This window comes from Gigantopelta aegis, chromosome 2 (assembly GCF_016097555.1).
Source record: "Gigantopelta aegis isolate Gae_Host chromosome 2, Gae_host_genome, whole genome shotgun sequence".
In the NCBI taxonomy this organism is placed as follows: domain Eukaryota; kingdom Metazoa; phylum Mollusca; class Gastropoda; order Neomphalida; family Peltospiridae; genus Gigantopelta; species Gigantopelta aegis.
This window is the reverse complement of record NC_054700.1, coordinates 12,941,662-12,964,780: the sequence shown is the minus strand read 5'-3', so window position 1 is coordinate 12,964,780 and position 23,119 is coordinate 12,941,662. Positions and strand designations below refer to the sequence as shown.

The following is a 23,119-nucleotide window of genomic DNA, read 5'->3' as shown; positions in this document are numbered from 1 at the left end:
TTCGCAGACCGGTAACGGCTCCCAGCCTGGAGCAAGTTTTAACGACACAATGTGTAAGGCCACTACACCAACTTCTCTCTTACTAACAACTAACAACAAACCACTAACTCACTGTCCTGGACAGACTGCTCAGATAGCTAAGCTATGTGTGAAGGACAGCATGCTTGAACCTTAATTGGATGTAAGCACGAAATTAAGTTGAAATGAATGAACAAGCCTTGTTGGCTATGTTGTTTATTTAAGTAGAAATATAAAATGTAATGCATATCACACATATTGCAATATATCGCAAAAAAACAAACAATCAAGGCGATAATTAACCCAGCCGTCATTAGATGCTGTGAAAAAAAATCATGTCTATAAAATCATTCAAATACAAAAGGAGATCATTTGCAAAAATGTGAATATCCAACACCACAAGCAATTCAATCACCAACAATAAACCTATTTATCCCTCATCAATATTTCATAATTAATTTTAGTCCCAATGATGTTGTAATTAAATTTTTAAAAATATATATTCCAGTAAACGTTTGTCAGGTATTTTTGGCCAAATGCACTGCCCTGAGTTTGTTTCCACTGTTTCTGACTAGTAAATATTTACACAATGTGTCTTGACTACTTCACACCACAAATACTGCAGCTCCACCTGCTGGCCGCGTGGCAAACAGTGATGAGGTTACCATGGCAGCGCGGTCTGGGCGTGTCCGATAGAACTGATCTCGCACGGTTGAGAGGAACAACTCGACATCTTCAGTTGGAACCATCGACACCGCACATCCACCCCAGCCAGCTCCTGTCAATCTGGACCCGAGGGCACCAGCCTTCCTGAAACGGAGGAAAGAAACAAAGAAATGTTTTATTTAATAAATATAATTTTTATTTACAGTTAAATTTAAGGGTTGTCTGTTATTTCTTTTACGTCCATTGGAGAGTATGAACAAACAAAAATCATCCGTATACTGTGTGAATTGGTGAAGTCGTTTTTTTCATATCCAGATGAATGTAAAAGAAATGGACAAAACTTATAATTAAATTTGAAACATACTTAGTAATAATGACACTAAAACTTCATATCTTATTTAGGGATCGTCTGTTATTTAGGGATCGTCTGTTATTTAGGGATCGTCTGTTATTTATGGATCGTCTGTTATTTAGGGATCGTCTGTTATTTAGGGATTGTCTGTTATTTCTTTTACATTTATCGCAGTATGAACATAAAAAATCATCGGCAAACTGTGTGAATCAGTGAAGTCATTCTCACATAAGTTTGCAGATTTTAATTTTTTTTCATACCCAGATGAACGTAAAAAAAACCAACCCAACAATACTTATAATTAAATTTGAAACATACTTAGTAATAATGACCCTAAAAGAGACCTCTCAACCTCGAGGCACTGAAAACTTGGATAGTGAAGGCCAAAAACTTGGAGATTTCAGTAAAAACGTGGAGATTGACCTATTCATACATAATCAAGTGCTAAGCAAAATAAAGTGGCCGTTCTTTTGTGTAGAAAACAATATTTGACAGGTGACATCAGGGAATTTTCATTTCTATGTCATGCGTGCAAACTCTCAACGAGAATGCGAGAGACTGGTACCGATAACATTATTTGGCATTGATCTTCTAAATATGGACTGTCGTGTCCAGTCCTCTCACTTTGTTTGTTATTTCTAGCCGGACTGGCCGAGAACTCGACTGAGCAAGAACAGGGCTCATATTTTTGAAGCTATCTTAGCGCTACGAAATCGTAAAACCATCGTAGAGTGTGGCGTCACTACATCACACGCCATAGTGACGTCATAACTTACGATGATTTTACGATTTTCTAGGCCAAGATTGCTTTGAAAACATGGGCCCAGATATTATTTAACTACAATGGATTTTTATTGCAAGAGAAAAACTGTGAGATTTTCAAAAAAAAGGAAACGTGAGATTTTCGCAGCTTACCATGAGATTTTGCAGAAAAAACTGTGAGTCTCACGGCAAAACCGTAAGACTTGAGAGGTCTGCTAAAAGTTCATATTTTATTTTGAATTATTTTTTGGTTCTTAAACAATAATGCTCAGTAATACAAAGTACCAATATAAAGTGCCGTCATCAGATACGACGTTCCCTGACAACGTTATTTTTACGTTCATCGAGAAATGAATAAACTTACATTGCTATGGCTGGACCAATGGGATGACGTTAAATTGTAAAGAAGATAACAGAAATGTAATTATATGGTGTTGGAATCGGGTTAGAAACCACATAGTAGAAAAGAAACCCACTGTCACCACTCTATGAGCTAATGTTTTTATTTATTAGTAGCAAGGGATATTCTATTTATACCATCCCACAGACAGGATAGTACATGCCACAGCCTTTGTTATCCTAGTAGTGGAAATATGTTTATTTAACGACGTAAACAAGACATTTTATTTACGGTTATATGGCTTCAGACATATGGTTAAGAACCACACAGATATATATAGAGGAAACCCGCTGTCACCACTTCACGAGCTACTCTTTTCGATTAGCAGCAAGAAATCTTTTATATGCATCATCCCACAGATAGGTTAGTACATACCACAGCCATTGTTATTCTAGTAGTGGAGCACTGGCTAAATGAGTAACAACCCAATGACCCACCACCAGCAATGACCCACCAGCAGGTGCTTTATCACTGGGCTACTTCCCTCCCTCCTGCATCAAGGCATATCACAATTTAGAAAAACAACAAAATCATATTTAAAATCTTGTTGATGGTTTTTTGGATACAACAATTAGTCCCAAAAGAAGTCGCATAAAGCTGGTCATTTTCTCTTAAATAACATCAAAAACACAAGTCAAACTATGCTTTATGTTGATTTCCTTTTGAGAACAAAACAAAGTAAGATTTAAAATAACTGCTACTAGGTTTTTCAGATGGAATTTTAAGCTCACTATCCTCGTGACCAGCTAAACTCCTGTTGTAAGATCTCTCTCACTCTCTCTCTCTTTCTCTCTCTTTATTCTCTCATTTTGTAGACCATGCGTCAAAATTACATTATGTTAAGCAGTGGTCGAAATAAGTATTTGTGCAAATCTGCTCAGACCAGCAAAATATAACTCAATGTTTGTCTAGTGGACAAGTAAAAATGTCCAATGCATTTTTACTTTGAACAATCAAAAACAGTCCTTGTACTTGAATAAAACAAACCACTTATTTGGACAAGTAAAACTATTGGTGGACAAGCAGATTTCTAGATGTACTTGTCTGGTGGACTAGTGGAAAATTCTGCTTATTTCTCTGTGTTAACACACCGAACAGCCAATTCAAAACTTGCTGAAATGTCAATAATATTTTTTAGTTTTTTGTTAATGTCCTGCTCGTACTTTCATTTTATCCTACTTCCCCCTTTCCTTTGAAATGCATGCCATTTTTTCCCGATATGACAGCTCCTACTACGTTTAAACTCCTAAATTTGAATAGCAACAGTTACTAACCAACTAAAAATGTATTATCAACTACTAATTAACATTTTAAAATTATTAGCAATCTTTGAATCTTGCACATAATCGATCTTAATTTACATCACTCAAGGGGTGAGGCGTAGCCCAGTGGTACATCGTTCGCTTGATGTGCGGTCGGTGTGGAATCGATCCCAGTCAGTGGGCCCATTGGGCTATTTCTTGTTCCAGCCAGTGCACCACGAATGGTATATCAAAGGCCTTGGTATGTACTATCCTGTCTGAGGGCTGGTGCATATAAAAGATCCCTTGCTGCTAATCGAAAAGAGTAGCCCATGAAGTGGCGGCAGCAGGTTTCCTCTCTCAATATCTGTGTTGTCCTTAACTATACATGTATGTCTGACACCATATAACGGTAAATAAAATGTATTGAGTGCATCGTTACATAAAACATGTCTTTCTTTCTTTCTTTTTATATCACTCAACTTGTTTGGTTGATGTTCCTATAAGGTGATAATGCGTCAATCGATGATGTCATGAAGAGTTACGTCCCACTTGGTGTTCTAGTGGGACGTATCATTTTGATAATCATGTACCAAGATATTTTTAACCATATTGGTAATAACTATTATTATTATCCACATGGTTCAACATAACTGAGTTAATAATGATCATACGAAGCCACATGTAATAACAAGTGTAATGACATAATTTTGGAAAGCGACGTTATACCATGACGTTGCTTCTCCAATCCTAGTTCAGACTGTGCATTTGAAATATGACGTCATTTCGTCTCCTTCTAGTTATGGCTGAAACATTGGGTCTTGTTATTCATAAAGAAAACAACAGTAATAATATGGATAATAAAGAAATTATTACACTCGCATTTGAGTCGTACTGATTTTACGAAACTCGTGTCAGGATTCATGTATTACCTTCGCTCTCGCTCGGGCAATAGAAAAATCCTGACACTCGTTTCGTAAAATCAGTATGACACACAAGCTCATATAATAATCTCTATATATTATATTACACTGCATGTACTTACATACAGATGTTAACGAGCTGGTCTAAATCGGGGTGACTACACTCGTACAGGTCTCGACAACTCGTGTGGCTGTCGCTCATTAGCTGACCTAGTTTCTTCAGCACATCGGGTGCTTGCTCCTCACCAAGTCGTTTGAATTCCCAGACTCGGTGAGCCTCTTCGAACACGTGCAGGGCGCGCTGGTACAGTTTGAATGATTCGACTGAAAAAGAAAATTAATATTGACGTTTAATGACACTGTGATCATAAACAACAACAAAATAAGATTTCGTGTCATTGCAAAGGTAAAGCAAAATGTTTATTTCTATGATTTGTATTGTAGAATTGTATGTTGTACATAACTATATTTGCATATTTATTATAATTATTTTTGGTGAAACAAGTAATATAAAGACTATTTTATCAACAAACTTTCATCATTTATGAACCGTTTGAGTGTATACTGTGTAAACAAGACCATGTAATATTTGCCTGTAAGAGTGTTGGCACTCAGTGTCGTCTTAGCGAGCTCCTCTGGAGTAACGTCCAGTATCTGACAAACTTCCTTCTTACTGTACGGTTCAACGTGCAGCTCAGACTTCACTATGTTCGTCATGTTTGTCAAGTCCACGCCAAGCTTCTTCTGCAGATCACCAAGTCTCTTCAGACTTTGCCAGTCCAAGCCTTTTGCCTTGGCGATAATCTGAAATACAGTGAATTTTTTATCAGCTACAATGAAACCTCTCAAGATGGGACACCTCTGTAAACCGGAATTCATTCAAAACCGGACGTTTTACAGTATGTGTCCCTTTTTAAAAACCAGTACAGAACTTAACCTCTCTAAACTGGATCCCTCTTAATACGAGACATTTTTTATTGGTCTCAAGGGTGTCCGGTTTAGAGGAGTTTCACTGTGTAATTGGACTGGAACATGCTCAGGGGGGGGATGTAGCCCAGTGGTAAAAGCCCTCACTTGATGCACGGTCAGTTTGAGATCGATCCCCATCGGTGGGCCCACTGAGCTATTTTTCGTTCCAGCCAGTGCACATGACTGGTATATCAACGGCCATGGTATGATATACCCTCTCCGTAACCTTGCTATTAATGGAAAAAATGAAGCGGGTTTCCTCTTTAAGACAATATGGCACTAACTAACAACCGCCAGTAGTAGGGGAGTATTGTAGGTCACAAGTGTCACTTAACAATGATAGAAGTAACTACTGAACACTCTCCGAAGTGGCCAGACTATGCCCACAGCTAAAAGCTGATGGAAACTGGCAGATGTGTGGCATGGAGAGACACATGAGACAAGCACCATTTGCAGTTGGAAAGACAAGGACTGGGATGTGGAAGTGGATAGCAAAAGAAGTTGAAAGATAAAAAGAGGAGCTGCCAGTTCGGGAAGAAAATAGATGGAATTCAAAAGAGAGAAAGAAAGGGGACAGTGGGATAAAAAAACACTGAAAAAAACAACTCTACATGGTTTAGCCTATTTCAATGGAAGGAAATATTTTATTTAACGATGCACTCAACACATTTTATTTACGATTATATGGCGTCAGCCATATGGTCTTGGACCACATATATACTGAGAGAGGAAACCTGCTGTCGCCACTTCATAGTCGACTCTTTTCGATTAGCAGCAAGGGTTATTTTATATGCGTCATCCCCCAGACAGGATAGCACATACCACGGCCTTTGAAGTACTTCATCCCGCCCCAATTTCAATGGCTGCACAGTGAATGTAAGAAGCATATAATTACCTGTGAGGCAATTCTTCCTTCCACAACTCGGATGTTGAAATCAGATGTGGCGGCCTTGTTTAGCTCCACACAGCTGTTACTGATCACAAACACAGCACCCTCGGGTAACTGTACATCTGTCGATTTCAAGGGGTTGAATTCGATCAGTTTTGCCTGAAAACAATTCATGCTTAGATTATACAATGCATTGAAAAGCAATCGGTAACAGATTTAATATCCTTATTTTATTTTTATTTCTCTAAATATGGATTATAAATGAATCTTACATTTATTTGAAATACCAAACCTCACTTTTGTATCATCCAAGACGTTTTAATTAAATCATAGTGGAAGGGATTCCCTGTCACCCTGTCATCAATTAAAAATTTTGAAACTCTTTCACAATAAGTGCAGAAATCAAATTTTTTTCAAACATATATTTTAAGATAATACATTGTGTACTTTGTTGGGTCATTAATTAGGTCAGCCATCTGTAACTGGTGCCTTTAAGTACCGGTAATTGTAATTCAGTACACTATATTTTTTGGATGAATGCCATCAAAGCAATTATTTTGTTTCTTTTTAACACATTTTTTTTGTGCAAATTAAAATGAGATGAGGGATCAAAACACCCACATGTATTTCACTGTACAGAGAAAAGGGGAAATGAAATTGGTTGTTAGTGAGAGAAAAAGAGGGTGTAGTGGTTTTAAACCTACCCATTGACTTGTTAAAAATAGCTCTGGGTGGGAGCCGGTACCGGGCTGCGAACCCAGAACCTACCAGCCTTCATATGTACTTTATGGATACCTATTGAGCCTACCTTTCCTTCCTGAGCCATGAAGCAGATAGCTTGGTCCATTCCTCCACCCTCCGTGCCAATGTAGTGTTCACAGTATGCACAGACATTAGACAACTCCTTCTGCAAACAGAATGTAAATGTTGGACAATAAATATCATGTGTCTACAGTCAGCATAACCTTGTGACTTAACATATATTATTATCCATATAGTTCAACATAACTGAGTTAATAATAATCATATGAAGCACACGTGTAATAACAAGTGTAATGATGTAATTTTGGGAAGTGAAGTCATAACATGACGTTGCTTCTCCAGTCCTAGCTCAAACTGGGCAGTTGAAATATGACGTCATTTCGTCGTCTCCTTCTAGTAGTGGCTGAAACATTTTGAGTTGGGTCTTGTTATTCATAAAGAAAACAACAATAATAATATGGATAATAAAGAAATTATTACACTCGTGTGAGAGTTGTACTGATTTTACGAAACTCACTAAGGTAAAAGGAAAATCCTGACAATCGTTTCATAAAATCAGTATGACACACAAGCTCGTACAATAATCCTCATTTATCTAAATCATCCTGATCTTGTAAAAATTAATTCTTAGGAATGGAAAACAATATTATTTACTTCTCAAATTTTATTCTGGAAGCAAATACTAGGAAGTGAGAAACAGTGCGAGACATGGGTCTCAGAATCAGATTTCTAATTCAATTTAATGTTTAACTTTCATTAACAGTAATGTGGCAGATTTCAGTCAACAAAGATAAAACCCTTTATTCTATCTATAACTTATCCATGATATCCATGTCATAAACCCATGTGATAATTTAGTGTATTAACCCAGTGAATAATGGTATGCAAATTTGCAAGGTCTCTAGGTACGTAATGTGTTGCTGTGGATGGGTCATTTGCTTACAAGACCTGTATACCTAAGCATAACGTTTTCAAAGATTTAAAATGTGTGACGTCAAACTAATTTGTGCTAATCGTGATGATGGCGGCGACTTTAGTACTGTGACCGACTAATTTTTTATTAAAATGTTATTTTAGAAGTGTTATAGGTTAAACAGAATTCAATACTTGCGTTTTTTAATATGTAAAATATCAACCTCGTCTAGTTAATCGGTATTTTTCCTGGCAGAGCTTCGACAAATACCGATTAACATAGACTCGGTTGATATTGTCCATATCAAAAAATACTTGTGACGAATCCTCCGTTTATTATCCATATGGGCAGATAGAAGTAGAGAAAGAAAAATTATCTTTCCCTCGGGAAAGAAAAAAACTATAATTTTTTATAAGTTATTATAATCAGTGCTTCACTATAAGCTTTGATGTTACAACTGTTAGGCAACAACAACCAACCAAAACTATTTTTTATCCACATTAACAACTAACTTAGTCATCAGTGATAAGTACTTCACAGCTATGACGCAGCTCCGTCTCTTGTTCTCAACTTGCAAACGTGTTTATAAATAACAATACTGTTTGAAAATCTTCCATCCCCTGCTTAAATCAACCCCTGACTAAAGAGCACCTTGGTTAGATTCCATCCCCTGCTTAAATCAACCCCTGAGTAAAGAGCACCTTGCTTAACTTCCATCCCCTGCTTAAATCAACCCCTGAGTAAAGAGCACCTTGGTTAGCTTCCATCCCGTTTAAATCAAAACCCCTGAGTAAAGAGCACCTTGGTTAGATTCCATCCCCTGCTTAAATCAACCCCTGAGTAAAGAGAACTTTGGTTAGCTTCCATCCTCTGCTTAAATCAACCATGTAAAGAACATCCCCTGCTTAAATCAACCTGTGAGTAAAGACCACCTTGATTAGCTTCCATCCCCTGCTTAAATCAACCCCCAAGTAAAGAACATCCATGCTTAAATCAACCCCCAAGTAAAGAACATCCCTGCTGAAATCAACCCCTGAGTAAAGAGCACCTTGCTTAAAATAACTTCCATCCCCTGCTTAAATAAACCCCTGAGTACAGAGCACCTTGGTTAGCTTCCATCCCCTGCTTAAATCAACCCCCGATTAAAGAGCACCTTGGTTAGCTTCCATCCCCTGCTTAAACCAAACCCTGAGTAAAGAGCACCTTGGTTAGCTTCCATCCATTAGCGTGGATCATGCTGATTGCTGCACAGCAGACCAAGGCACTGGAGCTAGAGAGACCGGCACTGCGAGGTACTGTCCCGTCCACCGTACAGCTAAAACCCCTGGGATGTTCTTCCCCGCAGTGCTCCAACACGCCCTTCACACCACACAGTGCATAGTAGTACCACTTCGGGTTCGACTTGTCGATGCTGATGTCATTTATACTGCACTCGAAATCTCTGAAATAGTTATTACAGTCGTTAGGTAATAAAATGACCAGGTTTTCATAGCCAATGTGTGTCTCACATATTAGTGTAAAAATTAAAATGTTAGCTCTGTAGCAAGGAAGGAAATGTTTTTATTTAACACATTTTATTTACAGTTATATGGTTAAGGACCACACAGATATTAAGAGAGAGGAAACCCGCTGTCGCCACTTCATGGGCTACTCTTTTCGATTAGCAGCAAGGGATATTTTATATGCACCGTATACAATTAATTAAAGACATCATTACAAAATATTATCAACTATTTTACTGAAATTCCGGGTCAGTGTTGGTGAGTGTTATTTTCTCTGAGTCATTGGGTCGCACTGCAAACACGACATCCTGTTCAATGGCCATTGGAAGGACGGCATAACCACAGTAGTCGATGTGTTCCCCTGGAATACAAAACAATTCAACATTTCAGTAACATGCACATAAATCACAACTCTCTTAATCAAGCTTCCCAACTCCTGATGATGTCTATGATAATATATATATATATATTAATTCAATCATTAATTTAAATCCCATCCCATCCCATCCCATCCCATCCCATCCCATCCCATCCATCCATCCATCCATCCATCCATCCATCCATCCATCCATCTAGGGTCTCAACGAGTACTCGAGTACTTGGGTACAGGTCGAGTCTAGCAAAGACTCAAGTTCATTCACAGGACTCAAGTACCCGTACAAGTGAGACAATGTAGAGCAACTATTTCAGCAGTAACTAATCAGTGATATAAGTTATATAATAATTATATGATTATCTGCTAGTTTCTCTTTTTTAATCTGGCCGTCCGTCCGTCACAATACTGAACGTATCAACCGGTTTCTAAATGCAATACAATGACATGATTTGGCATTCACGTTCAGTGCTGGAATCAAGATGTATAATACTTGAGTCCCAATATTTTGGACTCGTGGAGGCCCTCCCTCCCTCCCTCCCTCCCTCCGTTCATGTATGATACATTTTAAGAACTTAAAACATTTTCATTTTCCAGGACTTTTAGGCACCATTTTGGTTCATTTTCCAGGACTTTTTTACATTTTTCCAGGAGTCTGTAGGCATTATCGTAAATGGATACTATCGTACATGCAATGCAAAATATTTCATTATGAATAACCTTAGAAGTATCAATTGCACCACATTAACTCACCTATTAAGTTAACTCGGCCAGGAGCTTTGGCAAAAAAACTTGGATCATCACCAAACCGTGTCTTAAATGCATCCCTGATCTTGTCATATCTAAAACAAAACAGATTGTTTTTATTTCATCAACATTTGTCCTTAGAAGCATGCTTTAATTGAGACCATCAGAGCTTGTGCCAGTGTGGCCAGGGTCACACTTAGTAGGCAGTGTTTCTGCCAGAAAGACATTTTTGGGTATGGCGCTATATGGAATTGAATGCAACCACAGTCAACGGAGTATATGGGGGACCTCCCCCAGAACGAAAATGGGTTACGTATAGGGTTATGGCTGAGAAAATCATATAGTAATGATAAAGAGTAATTAATTTTGTCAAACGGTTAACTTAAAACAAATAAAATCTGCAAACAATTTTGGGTATGGCACCATGCATATCCGTTTTACCCTCTGGTAGAAACCCTGGTAGGCGCTATCACACCCATCACTTTAACATTCCTGCAGGAATCTGAGAATTGAAAATCTGCATGACCCATCTAATGGTTATGCAGAATTAAGTCCAGGTAACCCATTTCCTTTTTGCATAGCGGTAACCTGTTATATCCAAGTAAATGGTGCTCCAAATTTTGCACTTACATTTCATTTTATTTTAACTTATTTTCGTGCTTATAATCCAATTAAGGTTCAAGCACGCTGTCCTGGGCACACACCTCAGTTATCTGGGCTGTCTGTCCAGGACAGTGGGTCAGTTGTTAGTGGTTAGTGAGAGAAAAGAAGGTGTAGTGTCTTACACCTACCCATCGAGTCATTATAACTCGCTCTGGGTGGGAGCTGGTACCGTGCTGCGAACCCTGTACCTACCAGTCTTATGTCCGATGGCCTAACCATGACACCACCGAGGCCAGCTGCTACCCATCACTCTCCTGACACCAGCTCAAGGGAAGTAATTGTTAGCTCCCCTTAGTATGTGAATTTATATATGGTATCAATAGATTTGCGCTGCAAACAAAACGATTGCTTTCACAATTTTCAGAGGCCTGTGCCTGTTATCATGTCTGTCGCCTTCACAGTCCTACTATTGGACCCTGTAATTCATGTTTTCACTACTGTACTCCCTATTTACTGTATCACCGTTTCAAGAGCTGAGCTATCATTCTCACTCTCCATTCCATTTCATTTCAACTTATTTTTGTGCTTATATCCAATTAAGGTTCAAGCACGCTGTCCTGGGCACACACCTCAGCTATCTGGACTGTTTGTCCAGGACAGTGAGTTATTTGTTAGTAAAAGAGATGAAAGTGTAGTGGTCTTACACCTACCCACTGAATCATTAAAAGTTGGTGTGGGTGGGAGCCGGTACCGGGCTGCGAACCATGTACCAACCAGCCATATATTAAGTTATCTGTCCAATGGATTAACCACGACATCACTGAGGCCGGTTGCTACCCATCACTCTCCTGAGACCAGCTGAAGGGAAGTAATTGTTAGCTCCCCTTAGTATGTGAATTTATATGGAATCCATATTGTAAAATATTTGAATGGCCAAGCGCATTTTCAGGCAGGGGCCCAAAGGACCCAGGTCCCCCCCCCCCCCATTTTTGGTTAAACAATATATATATATTACAGAATACACAATATCCTGTCTACATGTCAAGGACCCATTAAATATCATTTTGGGTTCCCTCTATTAAAAGATACTGGATCCGTAACCCATCATGACCATGTGAAAGAAAGAAAGAAAGAAAGACATGTTTTATTTAATGATGCACTCAACACATTTTATTTACGGTTATATGGCATCAGACATATGGTTAAGGACCACACAGATATTGAGAAAGGAAACCCGCTGTCGCCACTTCATGGGCTACTCTCTTCGATTAGCAGCAAGGGATCTTTTATATGCACCATCTGACCGGGATCAAACCCACACAGACCACGCATTGAGCGAGCGCTATACCACTGGGCTACGTCCCACCTCCCATGTAAATTAGTGATTAATATGTCAACTATATGTTATCCGCAAACTCTAAAATGATCAGTGTAATGGTATTTGACATCAGACATAGGATTATTGTTGTATTAAGAGCAAGAATATAAGCCTGCTTGGTTGTAGGCAGCAATTTCGTGTTTTTACTGGCTGAGAGAGTGATCATAACCGTCCAAATGTCCATATGACTCTAACGGCAGAGTACTCGGGCTACATGCAGTGGGCCTATTAGGCTATTTCTCATTCCAGCCAATGCTCCACAACTGATGTAACAAAGGCCATGGTATGTACTATTCTGTATGCGAGATAATGCATATAAAAGAATTCTTGCTGCTAATCTAAGAGTATTGCAAGGCACACACAGGTTATTGAAAAGAGATTAATTTTACTTGTAGAATGCAAGAAATTGCATTTCAGGACATCTAGTTTTCTAAATTTTAAGGGGGAGCATAACCCCGAACCCCTTAGAAACTTTGCTTTGTGCCCTTGATCTCAATCAGCCCCCCTCCAGTGTCTACTTGCTTCCGCTATGCCTGACACATTAAATGAATATTCTATGCTCAATTCGGAATAATCAATCATTAGCCAATGGAGTGGCAACAGCGGGTTTCCTCTCCAATTATCTGTGTGGTCCATACATAACCGTAGTTAAATGCAAGCGAGATATCTTGCCCGACATCATGCCAGTGGAAATACTGTACACTGTATACAGTGCATTCCCCAATTCATATTTCCCACCATTTTGCACACGACACTCACCAGAATCGATTTATTAACAGGAAACAGAATACAACTCAGCTTCCCGTGTCTTTAAATTTTGATTTTTCAGTGTAAAATACTTTGGAATTTTGAGTTTACAAAGTGGTTTTCGGCAAGTATTTTCACTTGACAACAATGACGGCACATCTCAGTCATTTTAATAGATCGATAGCTGATTGTGACAGCTAATTTTATAATAAATTTGATTGTTTTACCAACAACGAAAATGATCAAATATTGGGATATGAATCGTAGGCCTAGTTTATTTTTTTAAAAACATTCTGGTCAGAAAACCAGTTATTGGGAATAATGGACATAAATACTGGACAGCTGGCCATAAATGCCGGTATAATATCCACTGGTTCCCCCCCCCCCCCCTTATTATTTTTAGTTAAGATTAGGGTTAGGGTTAGGGGTTGGGGTTATGGTTAGTGGAGGGGGGAGGGGACGGGGTGGATATTTTTCCAAACATCATAAGCATCAGAAGATGGCAGCAACTGGGGGGGGGGGGGGCACTTATTAAATGGTAGTTCATGTTGTGCATATTGTTGCCTCCCCAGTTTCAGAGTTGGGGGGGGGGGGGGGCCAGTTTCCGATGCCTATGAACATTTAAGTAAAAAGTATAAACATGTACCCACTCAACGTGTTTTTTGTCAAAAAATTAATCCATTAGACAAAAGGTTAAATAAAACATTCTAGTCTTTTAAATACGGGAAATCTCGGTTGGCTTGATCTAGTTGATGTAGTTCGCGCAGCCTTCATAATTTTTTTTATGTCAAATACGGTATAGCCTGGTCCATCTATGTACAGTTTACTTTTAACTTTACAGACTCGGTAGAAACATTAACTAAAAACATCCGCAAGAAGATACTATTGACTTAAAACTCCACTATATGTAGTCATCACAGAATGCCACTCAGCATAACCAGCTAATATTACCTTGATTTTAATGAGGTCGGGACAACACTGCAAATGGGAGGATAATCCATCACAGCCGGTGAAGTCACATGTTTTGATCACGTGATACCGCATGAGCTTTGGGCCAAGTTCAGCCTGTTCAATCTGTACGTACGTGTCCGTAACCATCTAATAATTTTTGACTTGGTCAAAATAATTCTACATTCTATTGAGGTTTATAAGTCAGATGTACGGAGAAACTCTGTAAAGTAAAAGAAATGTGAAGTAGCAGAAGGATTTGAAAATAATACACTCTGTAGTGTCTGTAACTGTACAGTGTCTGTCAATCTGGTTTAAGTAGGAAAACAAGCATTTTGACCGTAGGCCTACTGCTAAAGCAAAGTATGTGCCCTACCGGGCCCAACAATGTTTCGTATCTTCTAAATTCAAGGGCCATAACTCGAAAAAGTGGATAAATCACTATGAAAGGTAGTTGAACTTGATCTGTAAAGATATACAAATAATATAGCTATATACAAAATTTCATCTTGATATCTCCAAGCATTGCATCGGGGAAAACAAATTTTCAAATCTTCTACTTGCAAGGGCCTTAACTCCGCTAAAAATGGGTTAATCGCCATGAAAGTCAAACTTGGTTTGTAACAGTATGTAATAAACCTATATAGATACAAAATTTCAGCTCAGTATAGAAAGGTCTTCTGGAGGGAAAAAAAACAAACCCCAGTCCGGAAAACATATTTTCAGATCTCCTAAGTTCAAGGGCCGTAACTCCGTCATAAATGGGTAAATCGTCATGAAAGTTAAACTTGATCTGTAATAGTACATGATGAAGCTATACCCCAAATTTCAGCTCAGTATATATCTGTCTTGTGAAAACCATATGTGGGACAAAAGGACGGAGATGAAACGTATAGTCCCCTCCAGTGGGACTGGTAGAGAATTAATTAATGAAAGTGAACCCTCCCCAGCAGAACAGTCACAAGGGAATGTTTTATTTAACGACGCACTCAACACATTTTATTTACGGTTATATGACGTCAGACATATGGTTAAGGACCACACAGATATTGAGAGAGGAAACCCACTGTCGCTACTTCATGGGCTACTCTTCCGATTAGCAGCAAGGGATCTTTTATATGCACCATTCCACAGGCAGGGTAGTACATACCACGACCTTTGATATGCCAGTCGTGGTGCACTGGCTGGAACGAGAAATAGCCCAATGGGCCCACCGACGGGGGTCGATCCCAGACCGCCCGCGCATCGAGCGAGCGCTTCACCACTGAGCTACGTCACGCCCCAACAGTCACAAAGTAAGCATTAATTTTGTTTGTTTTTGGTTGGTTTACTTGTGAGATAGAATACGGTAACTCTCCTATGAACCTTAAATGTATTTTATTCGTCTTGCACTCTATCGGCTGGTAAAACAATTTGTAATATCGAGACTAATGAAACAAAATGGCAGCCTCCATGTGTCGTAGGTCGAAGCAAATAGGGCGATATGTCCAAAATGCATTGCTATGTGTGTCCAGAAACAGCAGCTCTCTTCAGGTTCAACTAGAGGAAAACACTGAAGTCGAATATCCACCAGTGAAGCCCAAATTTCCACCTGGAAAGTGGGGAGACATGGACAGGAAATACGCCTGGCACTGGCACGACGAAACGACAAAGATTGCGGAGATAACAGATCCAAAACAACGCATGGACGAACTCACGTCGAAGGAAATGAAGATGTGGCTCTTTAAAGTCCCTGAGGTTTACCCAAGACAATTACTGTTTCAGCAGTATGCCACAAAAACACACATGGTGGAGGGCCTCCCTGACATCTACACGAGTTTAGAAACGGATTTATTGGTGAATAAAATCAAAGAATTGCTTATTGAATACATATGCTTAGAACAGGACAAGATACTAAGAAATGTATATCTGTCAAAATTCAGTTCTTGGATACAAAGCCACCAGAGATCTCGCATCATCGTGGATGCAATTAACCGATCCATTTTACAGATGACAAGTGATGGGTGTGACCATTTAGCAAATTGCCAGATTGGTGAAGGTGTACGAGTCAGTGCATTCTGGGACAGACATGGAATTGAGAGAAACCGACGAGTGATGCATCCGACGAAAACCACATATGTCACGGTGCAGGACAGTCGGTTTCAAGCTAAATATGTGGCTGATTTTCAAATCAGAGTGGAACAACCACTGCCAGAGGTGAGTAAAAAGTTGGTTTTACTGGGATATATTATATACAAAGATGGCATCATCATGATTATACAAATCCTGAAGAATTTCTTGAAGTGACATAAATTGGCGGTGAAGGGTGTGGCCAAAATAAGCACGCCTAAATAACAGATCTAAAGCCCTGTTAATATACTCAAAGTAGGTAGCTCAGTGCTATCTAAACTATATATATGGAAATTTTGGTGAGAAAAAGTGGATACATGTATATTATAATGTGTACATGTACATGTATGTTGCACACAGAAATGTCACATGGTTGCAACATTAAACTTAATCATGTGTATTACATGGAATCCTGGTCAACTCGCCCCCAAACTAGCTCACCCCCTACCAACTTGCCCCAACGGTTGGTCAACTCCTCCCCCCCCCCCCCCCCCCCCCCCCCCCAGTTTACTTTGTAGGTGTATGGTACGTCTGTCATTTTATTGTGTGGTGTTCAGTCCCATTTAGGATATCAAGTTTATTGTGACATAATAATGGCAATACATCTATATCTGTATTTTACTTGCCGGTAAATAGTTTTATATTTACATACATTAACTAAGGTGGATGGTCTAAATACTTGTACCTGTTCATTTTCTTTCAGTTTGTGCCAGTTGATGACCCATTGTGCAGCAGTGTTGATGGACCTAACCTCAAGTATCATCCGACTGTCATTGGCCAGGTTCAAATGAGAAAAGAAAAGCCATCTGTTGTTGCTGGTAAGTTTCTGTTTATAATTTAGTTATGTATGCAGTGTTCGAGATTAAAAAATTTGGGCAGTATCCCAATTGGATACTAACATTTCAAAATCTGGTATCCCACCTGAGAATTTTGTATCCCACTTAAATGAAATTCATAAATAATATTGTAACAAACTTGGACGACACTGTTTTCGTTCCCAGTCTGTTGCAACCCGCAATCGCGGAATTTGTGAAATTTGCAATCAAACGGAATCTATTTTTGAATAATACTAACATAAATTAATATTTAGCAGTAATTTATAAGTGTTTCTGAAATTATTAATGTAGCATTAGACTGGGTACGAGTTGGGGGAGATATTGTTATGGCATAGCATTTGGCTGGGTACAAGCTTGAAAATACTGTTACTTAACTTCACCAGTAAATGACGACTTGCATTGTTTAGCGAAAAATAAAAACGCAGGATTAAATAAAACAACAACATTATATGGTATCCCGGTGGGATACTGGGTTCTTGAAGTCTGGTATCCAAAGTTAAATTCTGGTATCCCCAGGATATCGGGATACCGTTAATCTCGAACACTGTGTATGTAAAAGCATGACCAACACAGTAAGCTACATGTTCTCCTGTGCAGGTGTGGATGCAGACTTGTTTTGTTTGTGTCCATTTCTGCAGTTTCCAGTATGGTTTTTTTAATCCATTTGTATGTTTTCGGACACATTTTCTTATCTACTGCTACATTGGCAAAAACATATCTGCTTCCATACGCCAGACAACGTTATGCATCAGACAGCCTTATGTTATTTCACTGTATGGGATTTTAGCTACATTCTCATCCGCATGTACACATATGCACCGGTGGGAACTAAAACCACAGCATTAAGTACATCTGTGTCAATTTGTATTAATGGATACATGGTTCTACACTAACTGTCACATCCATTTCTACGTGTCCCATCTGTAATGTGCTTGTCTCACCAGAATGTCTCTTCAAAGAGTCTAACAACATTTAAATTGATTTTTAGTTGACTTGTCCTGTCAGACAATGTGGTAGAATGGCCGACTTGTCCTGCACCACAAACCACTTGTCCAGGGCAAGCGGTAGGTACTGGGTTCGCAGCCCAATACCGGCTCCCACCCAGAGCAATTTTTAATGACTCAGTGGGTAGGTGTAAGACCACTACACCATCTTCTTTCTTACTAGCCACTAACAACTAACCCACTGTCCTGGACAGATAGCCCAGATAGTTGAGGTGTGTGCCCAGGACAGCATGCTTGAACCTTAATTTGATATAAGCATGAAAATAAGTTGAAATGAAATGTGCTTTCCTGTCTGTGAGGAAAGTGCATATAAAATATCTCTTGCTACTAATGGAAAAATGTAGCGGGTTTCCTCTCAAGACTGTCAGTTACCAAATATTTGACATCTAATAGCTGATGATTGATTAATCAATATCCTCTAGTGTTGTTGTTAAACAAAACAAACTTTTAACTTTTGTTTATTCGTTATTGGGAATACAAAGTATACAGTAAAGTAACTTTACACCATATTCAACACTCACATTTAATAGTTTTATTATAAAGTTAACCTTCAAGGATACCCAGATCTTGTTTGAGGAATCTTTACATTTCTGGGGCGGGACGTAGCCCAGTGGTAAAGCATCTGCTTGATGCGCGGTCGGTCCAGGATCAATCCCCGTCGGTGCATCCATTGGGCTATTTCTCGTTCTAGCCAGTGCTCCACAACTGGTGAAACAAAGGCGTGGTATGTATTATCCTGTCTGTGGGATGGTGCATATAAAAGATCCTTTGCTGCTAATCGAAAAGAGTAGCCCATGAAGCGGCGACAGCGAGTTTTCTCTCTCAATATCTGTGTGGTCCTTAACCATATGTCTTGACGCCATATAACCATAAATAAAATGTGTTGAGTGCGTCGTTAAATAAAACATTTCTTTTTCTTTCTTTACATTTCTTTTTGCAGGCCACTGGTTGGGAGATCCGTGTGAGTTTGGCCAGCTCTCCATGTTACTCACCAACCAAATCCAGCAACAGGTGGACTACCACCAGTACAGTAAACAGTATGAACTGGAATTTGAGAAAAATCTTGGACTCAGTGCATCATTTGTTTGGCTCGTTGCTCAAGCCCACACACAGGGTGAGTGATACTTCTAAACAAGCTTCTGTTTCATATGATTTTTATATCCCGAGTGAAGTAATGTTCAATTGCCACAAGCTTTCAGGGAACATTTTGTTCAGGATTGTGTCGCAATTCGCTATATGCAAGTTTCAGAGATCACTACACAATTTTAAAACATTAAACTAGTTCATTTGACTAGAAATATTGCTAATCAAGATTTTGAAAACAAAATATTCCCTGGCTTTAGCGAGTGACAATGAAAATTATTTCACGAAGGACATAAATATGATACGAAATGGTAGTATGTTTTATATAATATTTATTACCCATTGCATATAAAAAATCCCTAGCTACATTGTACTAATGGAAAAATATAGAGGGTTTCTCCTCTAAGACTAAATGTCAAAATTACCAAATGTTTAACATACAATAGCCAATGATTAATAAATCAATTATTAAATAAAACAAACTTTAACTTTATTAATAGTAGATTTTTAAAAAGACAAGACCAATTATATTGATTTATTTGAATTTTTATTCGTTGCAATTATACATGCATGTAAATCTTTAGCAAACCAGTTACTGATGTTTTTCTCTGGTGGAATGGCCTTGACACTTCATTCATTCAGGGTGGGACGTAGCCCAGTGGTACAGCGCTCGCTTGATGCACGGTCGGTCTGGGATCTATCCCCATTGGTGGGCCCATTGGGCTATTTCTCGTTCCAGCCAGTGCACCACGACTGGTATATCAAAGGCAGTGGTATGTACTACCCTGTCTGTGGGATGGTGCATATAAAAGATCCCTTGCTGCTAATCGAAAAAGAGTAGCCCATGAAGTGGCGACAGTGGGTTTCCTCTCTCAATATCTGTGTGGTCCTTAACCATATGTCCGACGCCATATAACCATAAATAAAATGTGTTGAGTGCATTGTTAAATAAAATATTTCTTTCTTTCATTCATGCATTCATTTTTCTTAAGGCTTCAACACCTATCTGGACTTGACCTACCCACTGACCACTCAAACCATCTTGACCGACGGTCAGCACTTCACGTTCTTCGCCTACCAGTTGAACACACTGCACCTGTGGAAGAGCAACGACGCGAACCCGACACGAAACGTGTGCTGGCATACTGACCAGATGAAACTCTACGATGTCGTCGAGGACGGCACCGTGAAGGGCTTCAACGACGATGTACTCAGAAACATCGTCAAAATGTTCGTCTTGAAACCTCGTGCAAGGGAAGTTAACCTCCGGCCGACACTGCCGGCTGGGGATAGCAGATTAATTGAACAGACCAAGTACTTGAGCGAGAAGCAAGAAGAGATAGTTGAGGAGGTGGAGGAGACCTATGTTTAGTCTCTTTCTTCGTTATCTCTTCAGGTCAGGGTTGATCCATAGTTGATCACAGGGGTAGGGGATGTGGGGGTCGAAGAGAGGAGCAGGAGGCAACATATTTGTATAAGCACCAACCACAATCTTTTTAATTTTATGTATACATATGCAGCAGGCATAAATTACTATTACTAATGATTTAGTGACAGTCTTATTCTATTAACTTTTTCACTAATTGCCATTTCCATCTCTACCCCCACCCCCTTCTATCTTGGACCCAGTCACTGGCGAAGTCTGAGATTGTGCCGGTGAAAACGTGCTCGAACCTTAATTGGATATAGGCATGTTAATATGTTATCCAATCCAATCCAGTGGCAGTCTTTTTAATTTACCCATGTGATAAGGTCATTTCTTGTTCCAACCATTGCTGCAATTTTTGTATAACAAAGGCCATGGTATGTACTGTCCTGTCTCATCTTTCTCCTTGTGATAAATTCTGGATCAGCCCTCAGGGTGAAATTAACGTTCGTTCTGTTTAGACTGACATTTGACAAAGACATTTTATGAAAGTATACATCAGTTTATCAAGACGTTTTCAAACTACAGTAATTATGGCAAATTAAAGGTTGATTTAAAACATGGATGTAACCTTTTTGTTTTGAAATATAACAATAACAACGCAAAAATTTACCGTGTGCTTTTGTTATTTATTTATTTTTTGCTAATTTTAATGGTAGTCTGTGGGTGACCTGCTCTACCAGGGTGTGGGACGTAGCCCAGTGGTAAAGCACTCGCTCGATGCGCGATCGGTCTGGGATCTATCCCCGTCGGTGGGCCCATTGGGCTATTTCTCGTTCCAGCCAGTGCACCACGACTGGTATATCAAAGGCTGTGGTATGTACTACCCTGTCTGTGGGATGGTGCATATAAAAGATCCCTTGCTGCTAATCGAAAAAGAGTAGCTCATGAAGTGGCAACAGCGGGTTTCCTCTCTCAATATCTGTGTGGTCCTTAACCATATGTCTGACACCCTATAACAGTAAATAAAATATGTTGAGTGCGTCGTTAAATAAAACACTTCTTTTGCTCTACCAGTTGTTTGCTACAAACCTAGGATGCTTGATGAGAAGGTACCAACTCTTTAGCAAGTGGTAAGGTAAGAACATAAGTCACATATGTGGCACACAAAAGATCTGGTTTAGTGTTTTATTACCAAATTAGAATGGTTTAATATATACTCTTCAAAAAAAGGGTACAAATGGGTTATAACTCCGATTTTATGTTTCCTACCGGTTCATGCTTTGTGAATATAAGGTCATTGCATGTCCCAAACACATTCCCACGGTTACATTCGATAAAACGCAGCTACTGTACAATAAAGTTCCAAAATGTGAATATTCGCAAAAACGCAGCCACGTGCAAACCATGTCACCACTGCACGTGCGTTGTCTGCACGTGCAACATGAACACCGACAGTATAAAAGTGCAGGGTGTTCGCTTGCCTGGCCTCTGTATCTGGCCGACAGTTGACAATCCAGGACATGCCACGTCTCAGTGAACCGCAGAGAAACAATGCCATCGGCTGACTAGACGCAGGCGAATCCAGAACGGCCGTTGCCAGGGCATTCCATGTGTCCCCAAGCACCATCTCCAGACTGTGGGACCGTTACCAGCAACATGGATCAACACGTGACCTCCCTAGATCCGGTCGACCACGGGTCACTACCCCCGGGCAGGACCGCTACATCCGGGTACGCCACCTTCGGGAACGATTGACTACTGCCACCTCCATAGCCGCAGCAATACCAGGTTTGTGCAGGATATCCGACCAGACCGTACGGAACCGCCTACGTGAGGTAGGAATTCGTGCCAGACGTCCAGTTCGAGGTGTCATCTTAACACCACAACACCGTCGACTCCGACTGCAGTGGTGCCAGATTCATCGACAATGGCCTTAACTGCGATGGAGACAGGTGTGGTTCAGTGACGAGTCCCGATTTCTGCTCCGATGTCATGATGGAAGATGTCGCGTGTATAGGCGTCGTGGTGAACGTTATGCGGCAAACTGTATGCAGGAAGTGGACAGATTCGGCGGGGGTAGTGTCATGGTGTGGGCAGCCATCTCACACACTGGCAGAACTGACCTGGTCCACGTGCAGGGCAACCTGAATGCACAGGGCTACATTGACCAGATCCTCCGGCCACACATCGTTCCAGTTATGGCCAACGCCAACGCAGTGTTCCAACATGACAACGCCAGGCCTCACACAGCACGTCTCACAACGGCTTTCCTACAGAACAACAACATTAATGTCCTTCCTTGGCCATCGATATCACCGGATTTGAACCCAATTGAGCATCTATGAGACGAGTTGGACCGACGCCTCCGACAGCGACAACCACAGCCCCAGACCCTGCCCGAGCTGGCAGCAGCCTTGCAGGCCGAGTGGGCCACCATCCCCCGGGACGTCATCCGTACTCTGGTTGCTTCAATGGGCAGGCGGTGCCAGGCAGTTGTCAACACACGCGGAGGCCACACCCGGTAT

General features: G+C 40.0%; 2 protein-coding genes across 3 annotated transcripts; one reads left to right on the top strand and one right to left on the bottom strand.

The window, feature by feature from the left end:
- Positions 1-218: 218 nt before the first annotated feature.
- Positions 219-14,269, bottom strand: LOC121376914 (N-acetylgalactosamine kinase-like). Of its 2 annotated transcripts, none has more exons than XM_041504721.1 (9): positions 14,197-14,269; positions 10,524-10,612; positions 9,635-9,758; positions 9,099-9,336; positions 7,029-7,127; positions 6,227-6,379; positions 4,956-5,166; positions 4,485-4,686; positions 219-823 (listed from the first exon to the last, which is right to left on the bottom strand). In XM_041504721.1, exons 1-9 carry the CDS (start codon positions 14,244-14,246, stop codon positions 754-756), a joined length of 1,236 nt encoding a protein of 411 aa, XP_041360655.1. In that variant the 5' UTR covers positions 14,247-14,269; the 3' UTR covers positions 219-753. The 2 variants fall into 2 exon arrangements, with proteins under 2 accessions (XP_041360655.1, XP_041360645.1); XM_041504711.1 differs by having other exon boundaries at positions 219-828; positions 14,197-14,266.
- A 1,331-nt stretch (positions 14,270-15,600) lies between these two features.
- LOC121376908 (39S ribosomal protein S30, mitochondrial-like) lies at positions 15,601-21,263 on the top strand. The gene is made up of 4 exons (XM_041504698.1): positions 15,601-16,389; positions 17,006-17,120; positions 19,083-19,256; positions 20,218-21,263. Exons 1-4 carry the CDS (start codon positions 15,634-15,636, stop codon positions 20,595-20,597), a joined length of 1,425 nt encoding a protein of 474 aa, XP_041360632.1. The 5' UTR covers positions 15,601-15,633; the 3' UTR covers positions 20,598-21,263.
- The last annotated feature ends 1,856 nt before the right edge of the window (positions 21,264-23,119 follow it).

Bases quoted from the DNA above. Each gene is read 5' to 3' on its own strand.
- LOC121376914 (XM_041504711.1), bottom strand. From the start codon at position 14,246: ATGGATTATCCTCCCATTTGCAGTGTTGTCCCGACCTCATTAAAATCA. The intron at 10,613-14,196 runs GTAATATTAGCT...GTTTTGTTTTAG, and splicing joins CCGACCTCATTAAAATCAAG to ATATGACAAGATCAGGGATG. The intron at 9,759-10,523 runs GTGAGTTAATGT...TTTGTATTCCAG, and splicing joins TGGCCGAGTTAACTTAATAG to GGGAACACATCGACTACTGT.
- LOC121376908 (XM_041504698.1), top strand. From the start codon at position 15,634: ATGGCAGCCTCCATGTGTCGTAGGTCGAAGCAAATAGGGCGATATGTC. The intron at 17,121-19,082 runs GTAAGTTTCTGT...TTCTTTTTGCAG, and splicing joins AAAGCCATCTGTTGTTGCTG to GCCACTGGTTGGGAGATCCG. The intron at 19,257-20,217 runs GTGAGTGATACT...ATTTTTCTTAAG, and splicing joins TGCTCAAGCCCACACACAGG to GCTTCAACACCTATCTGGAC.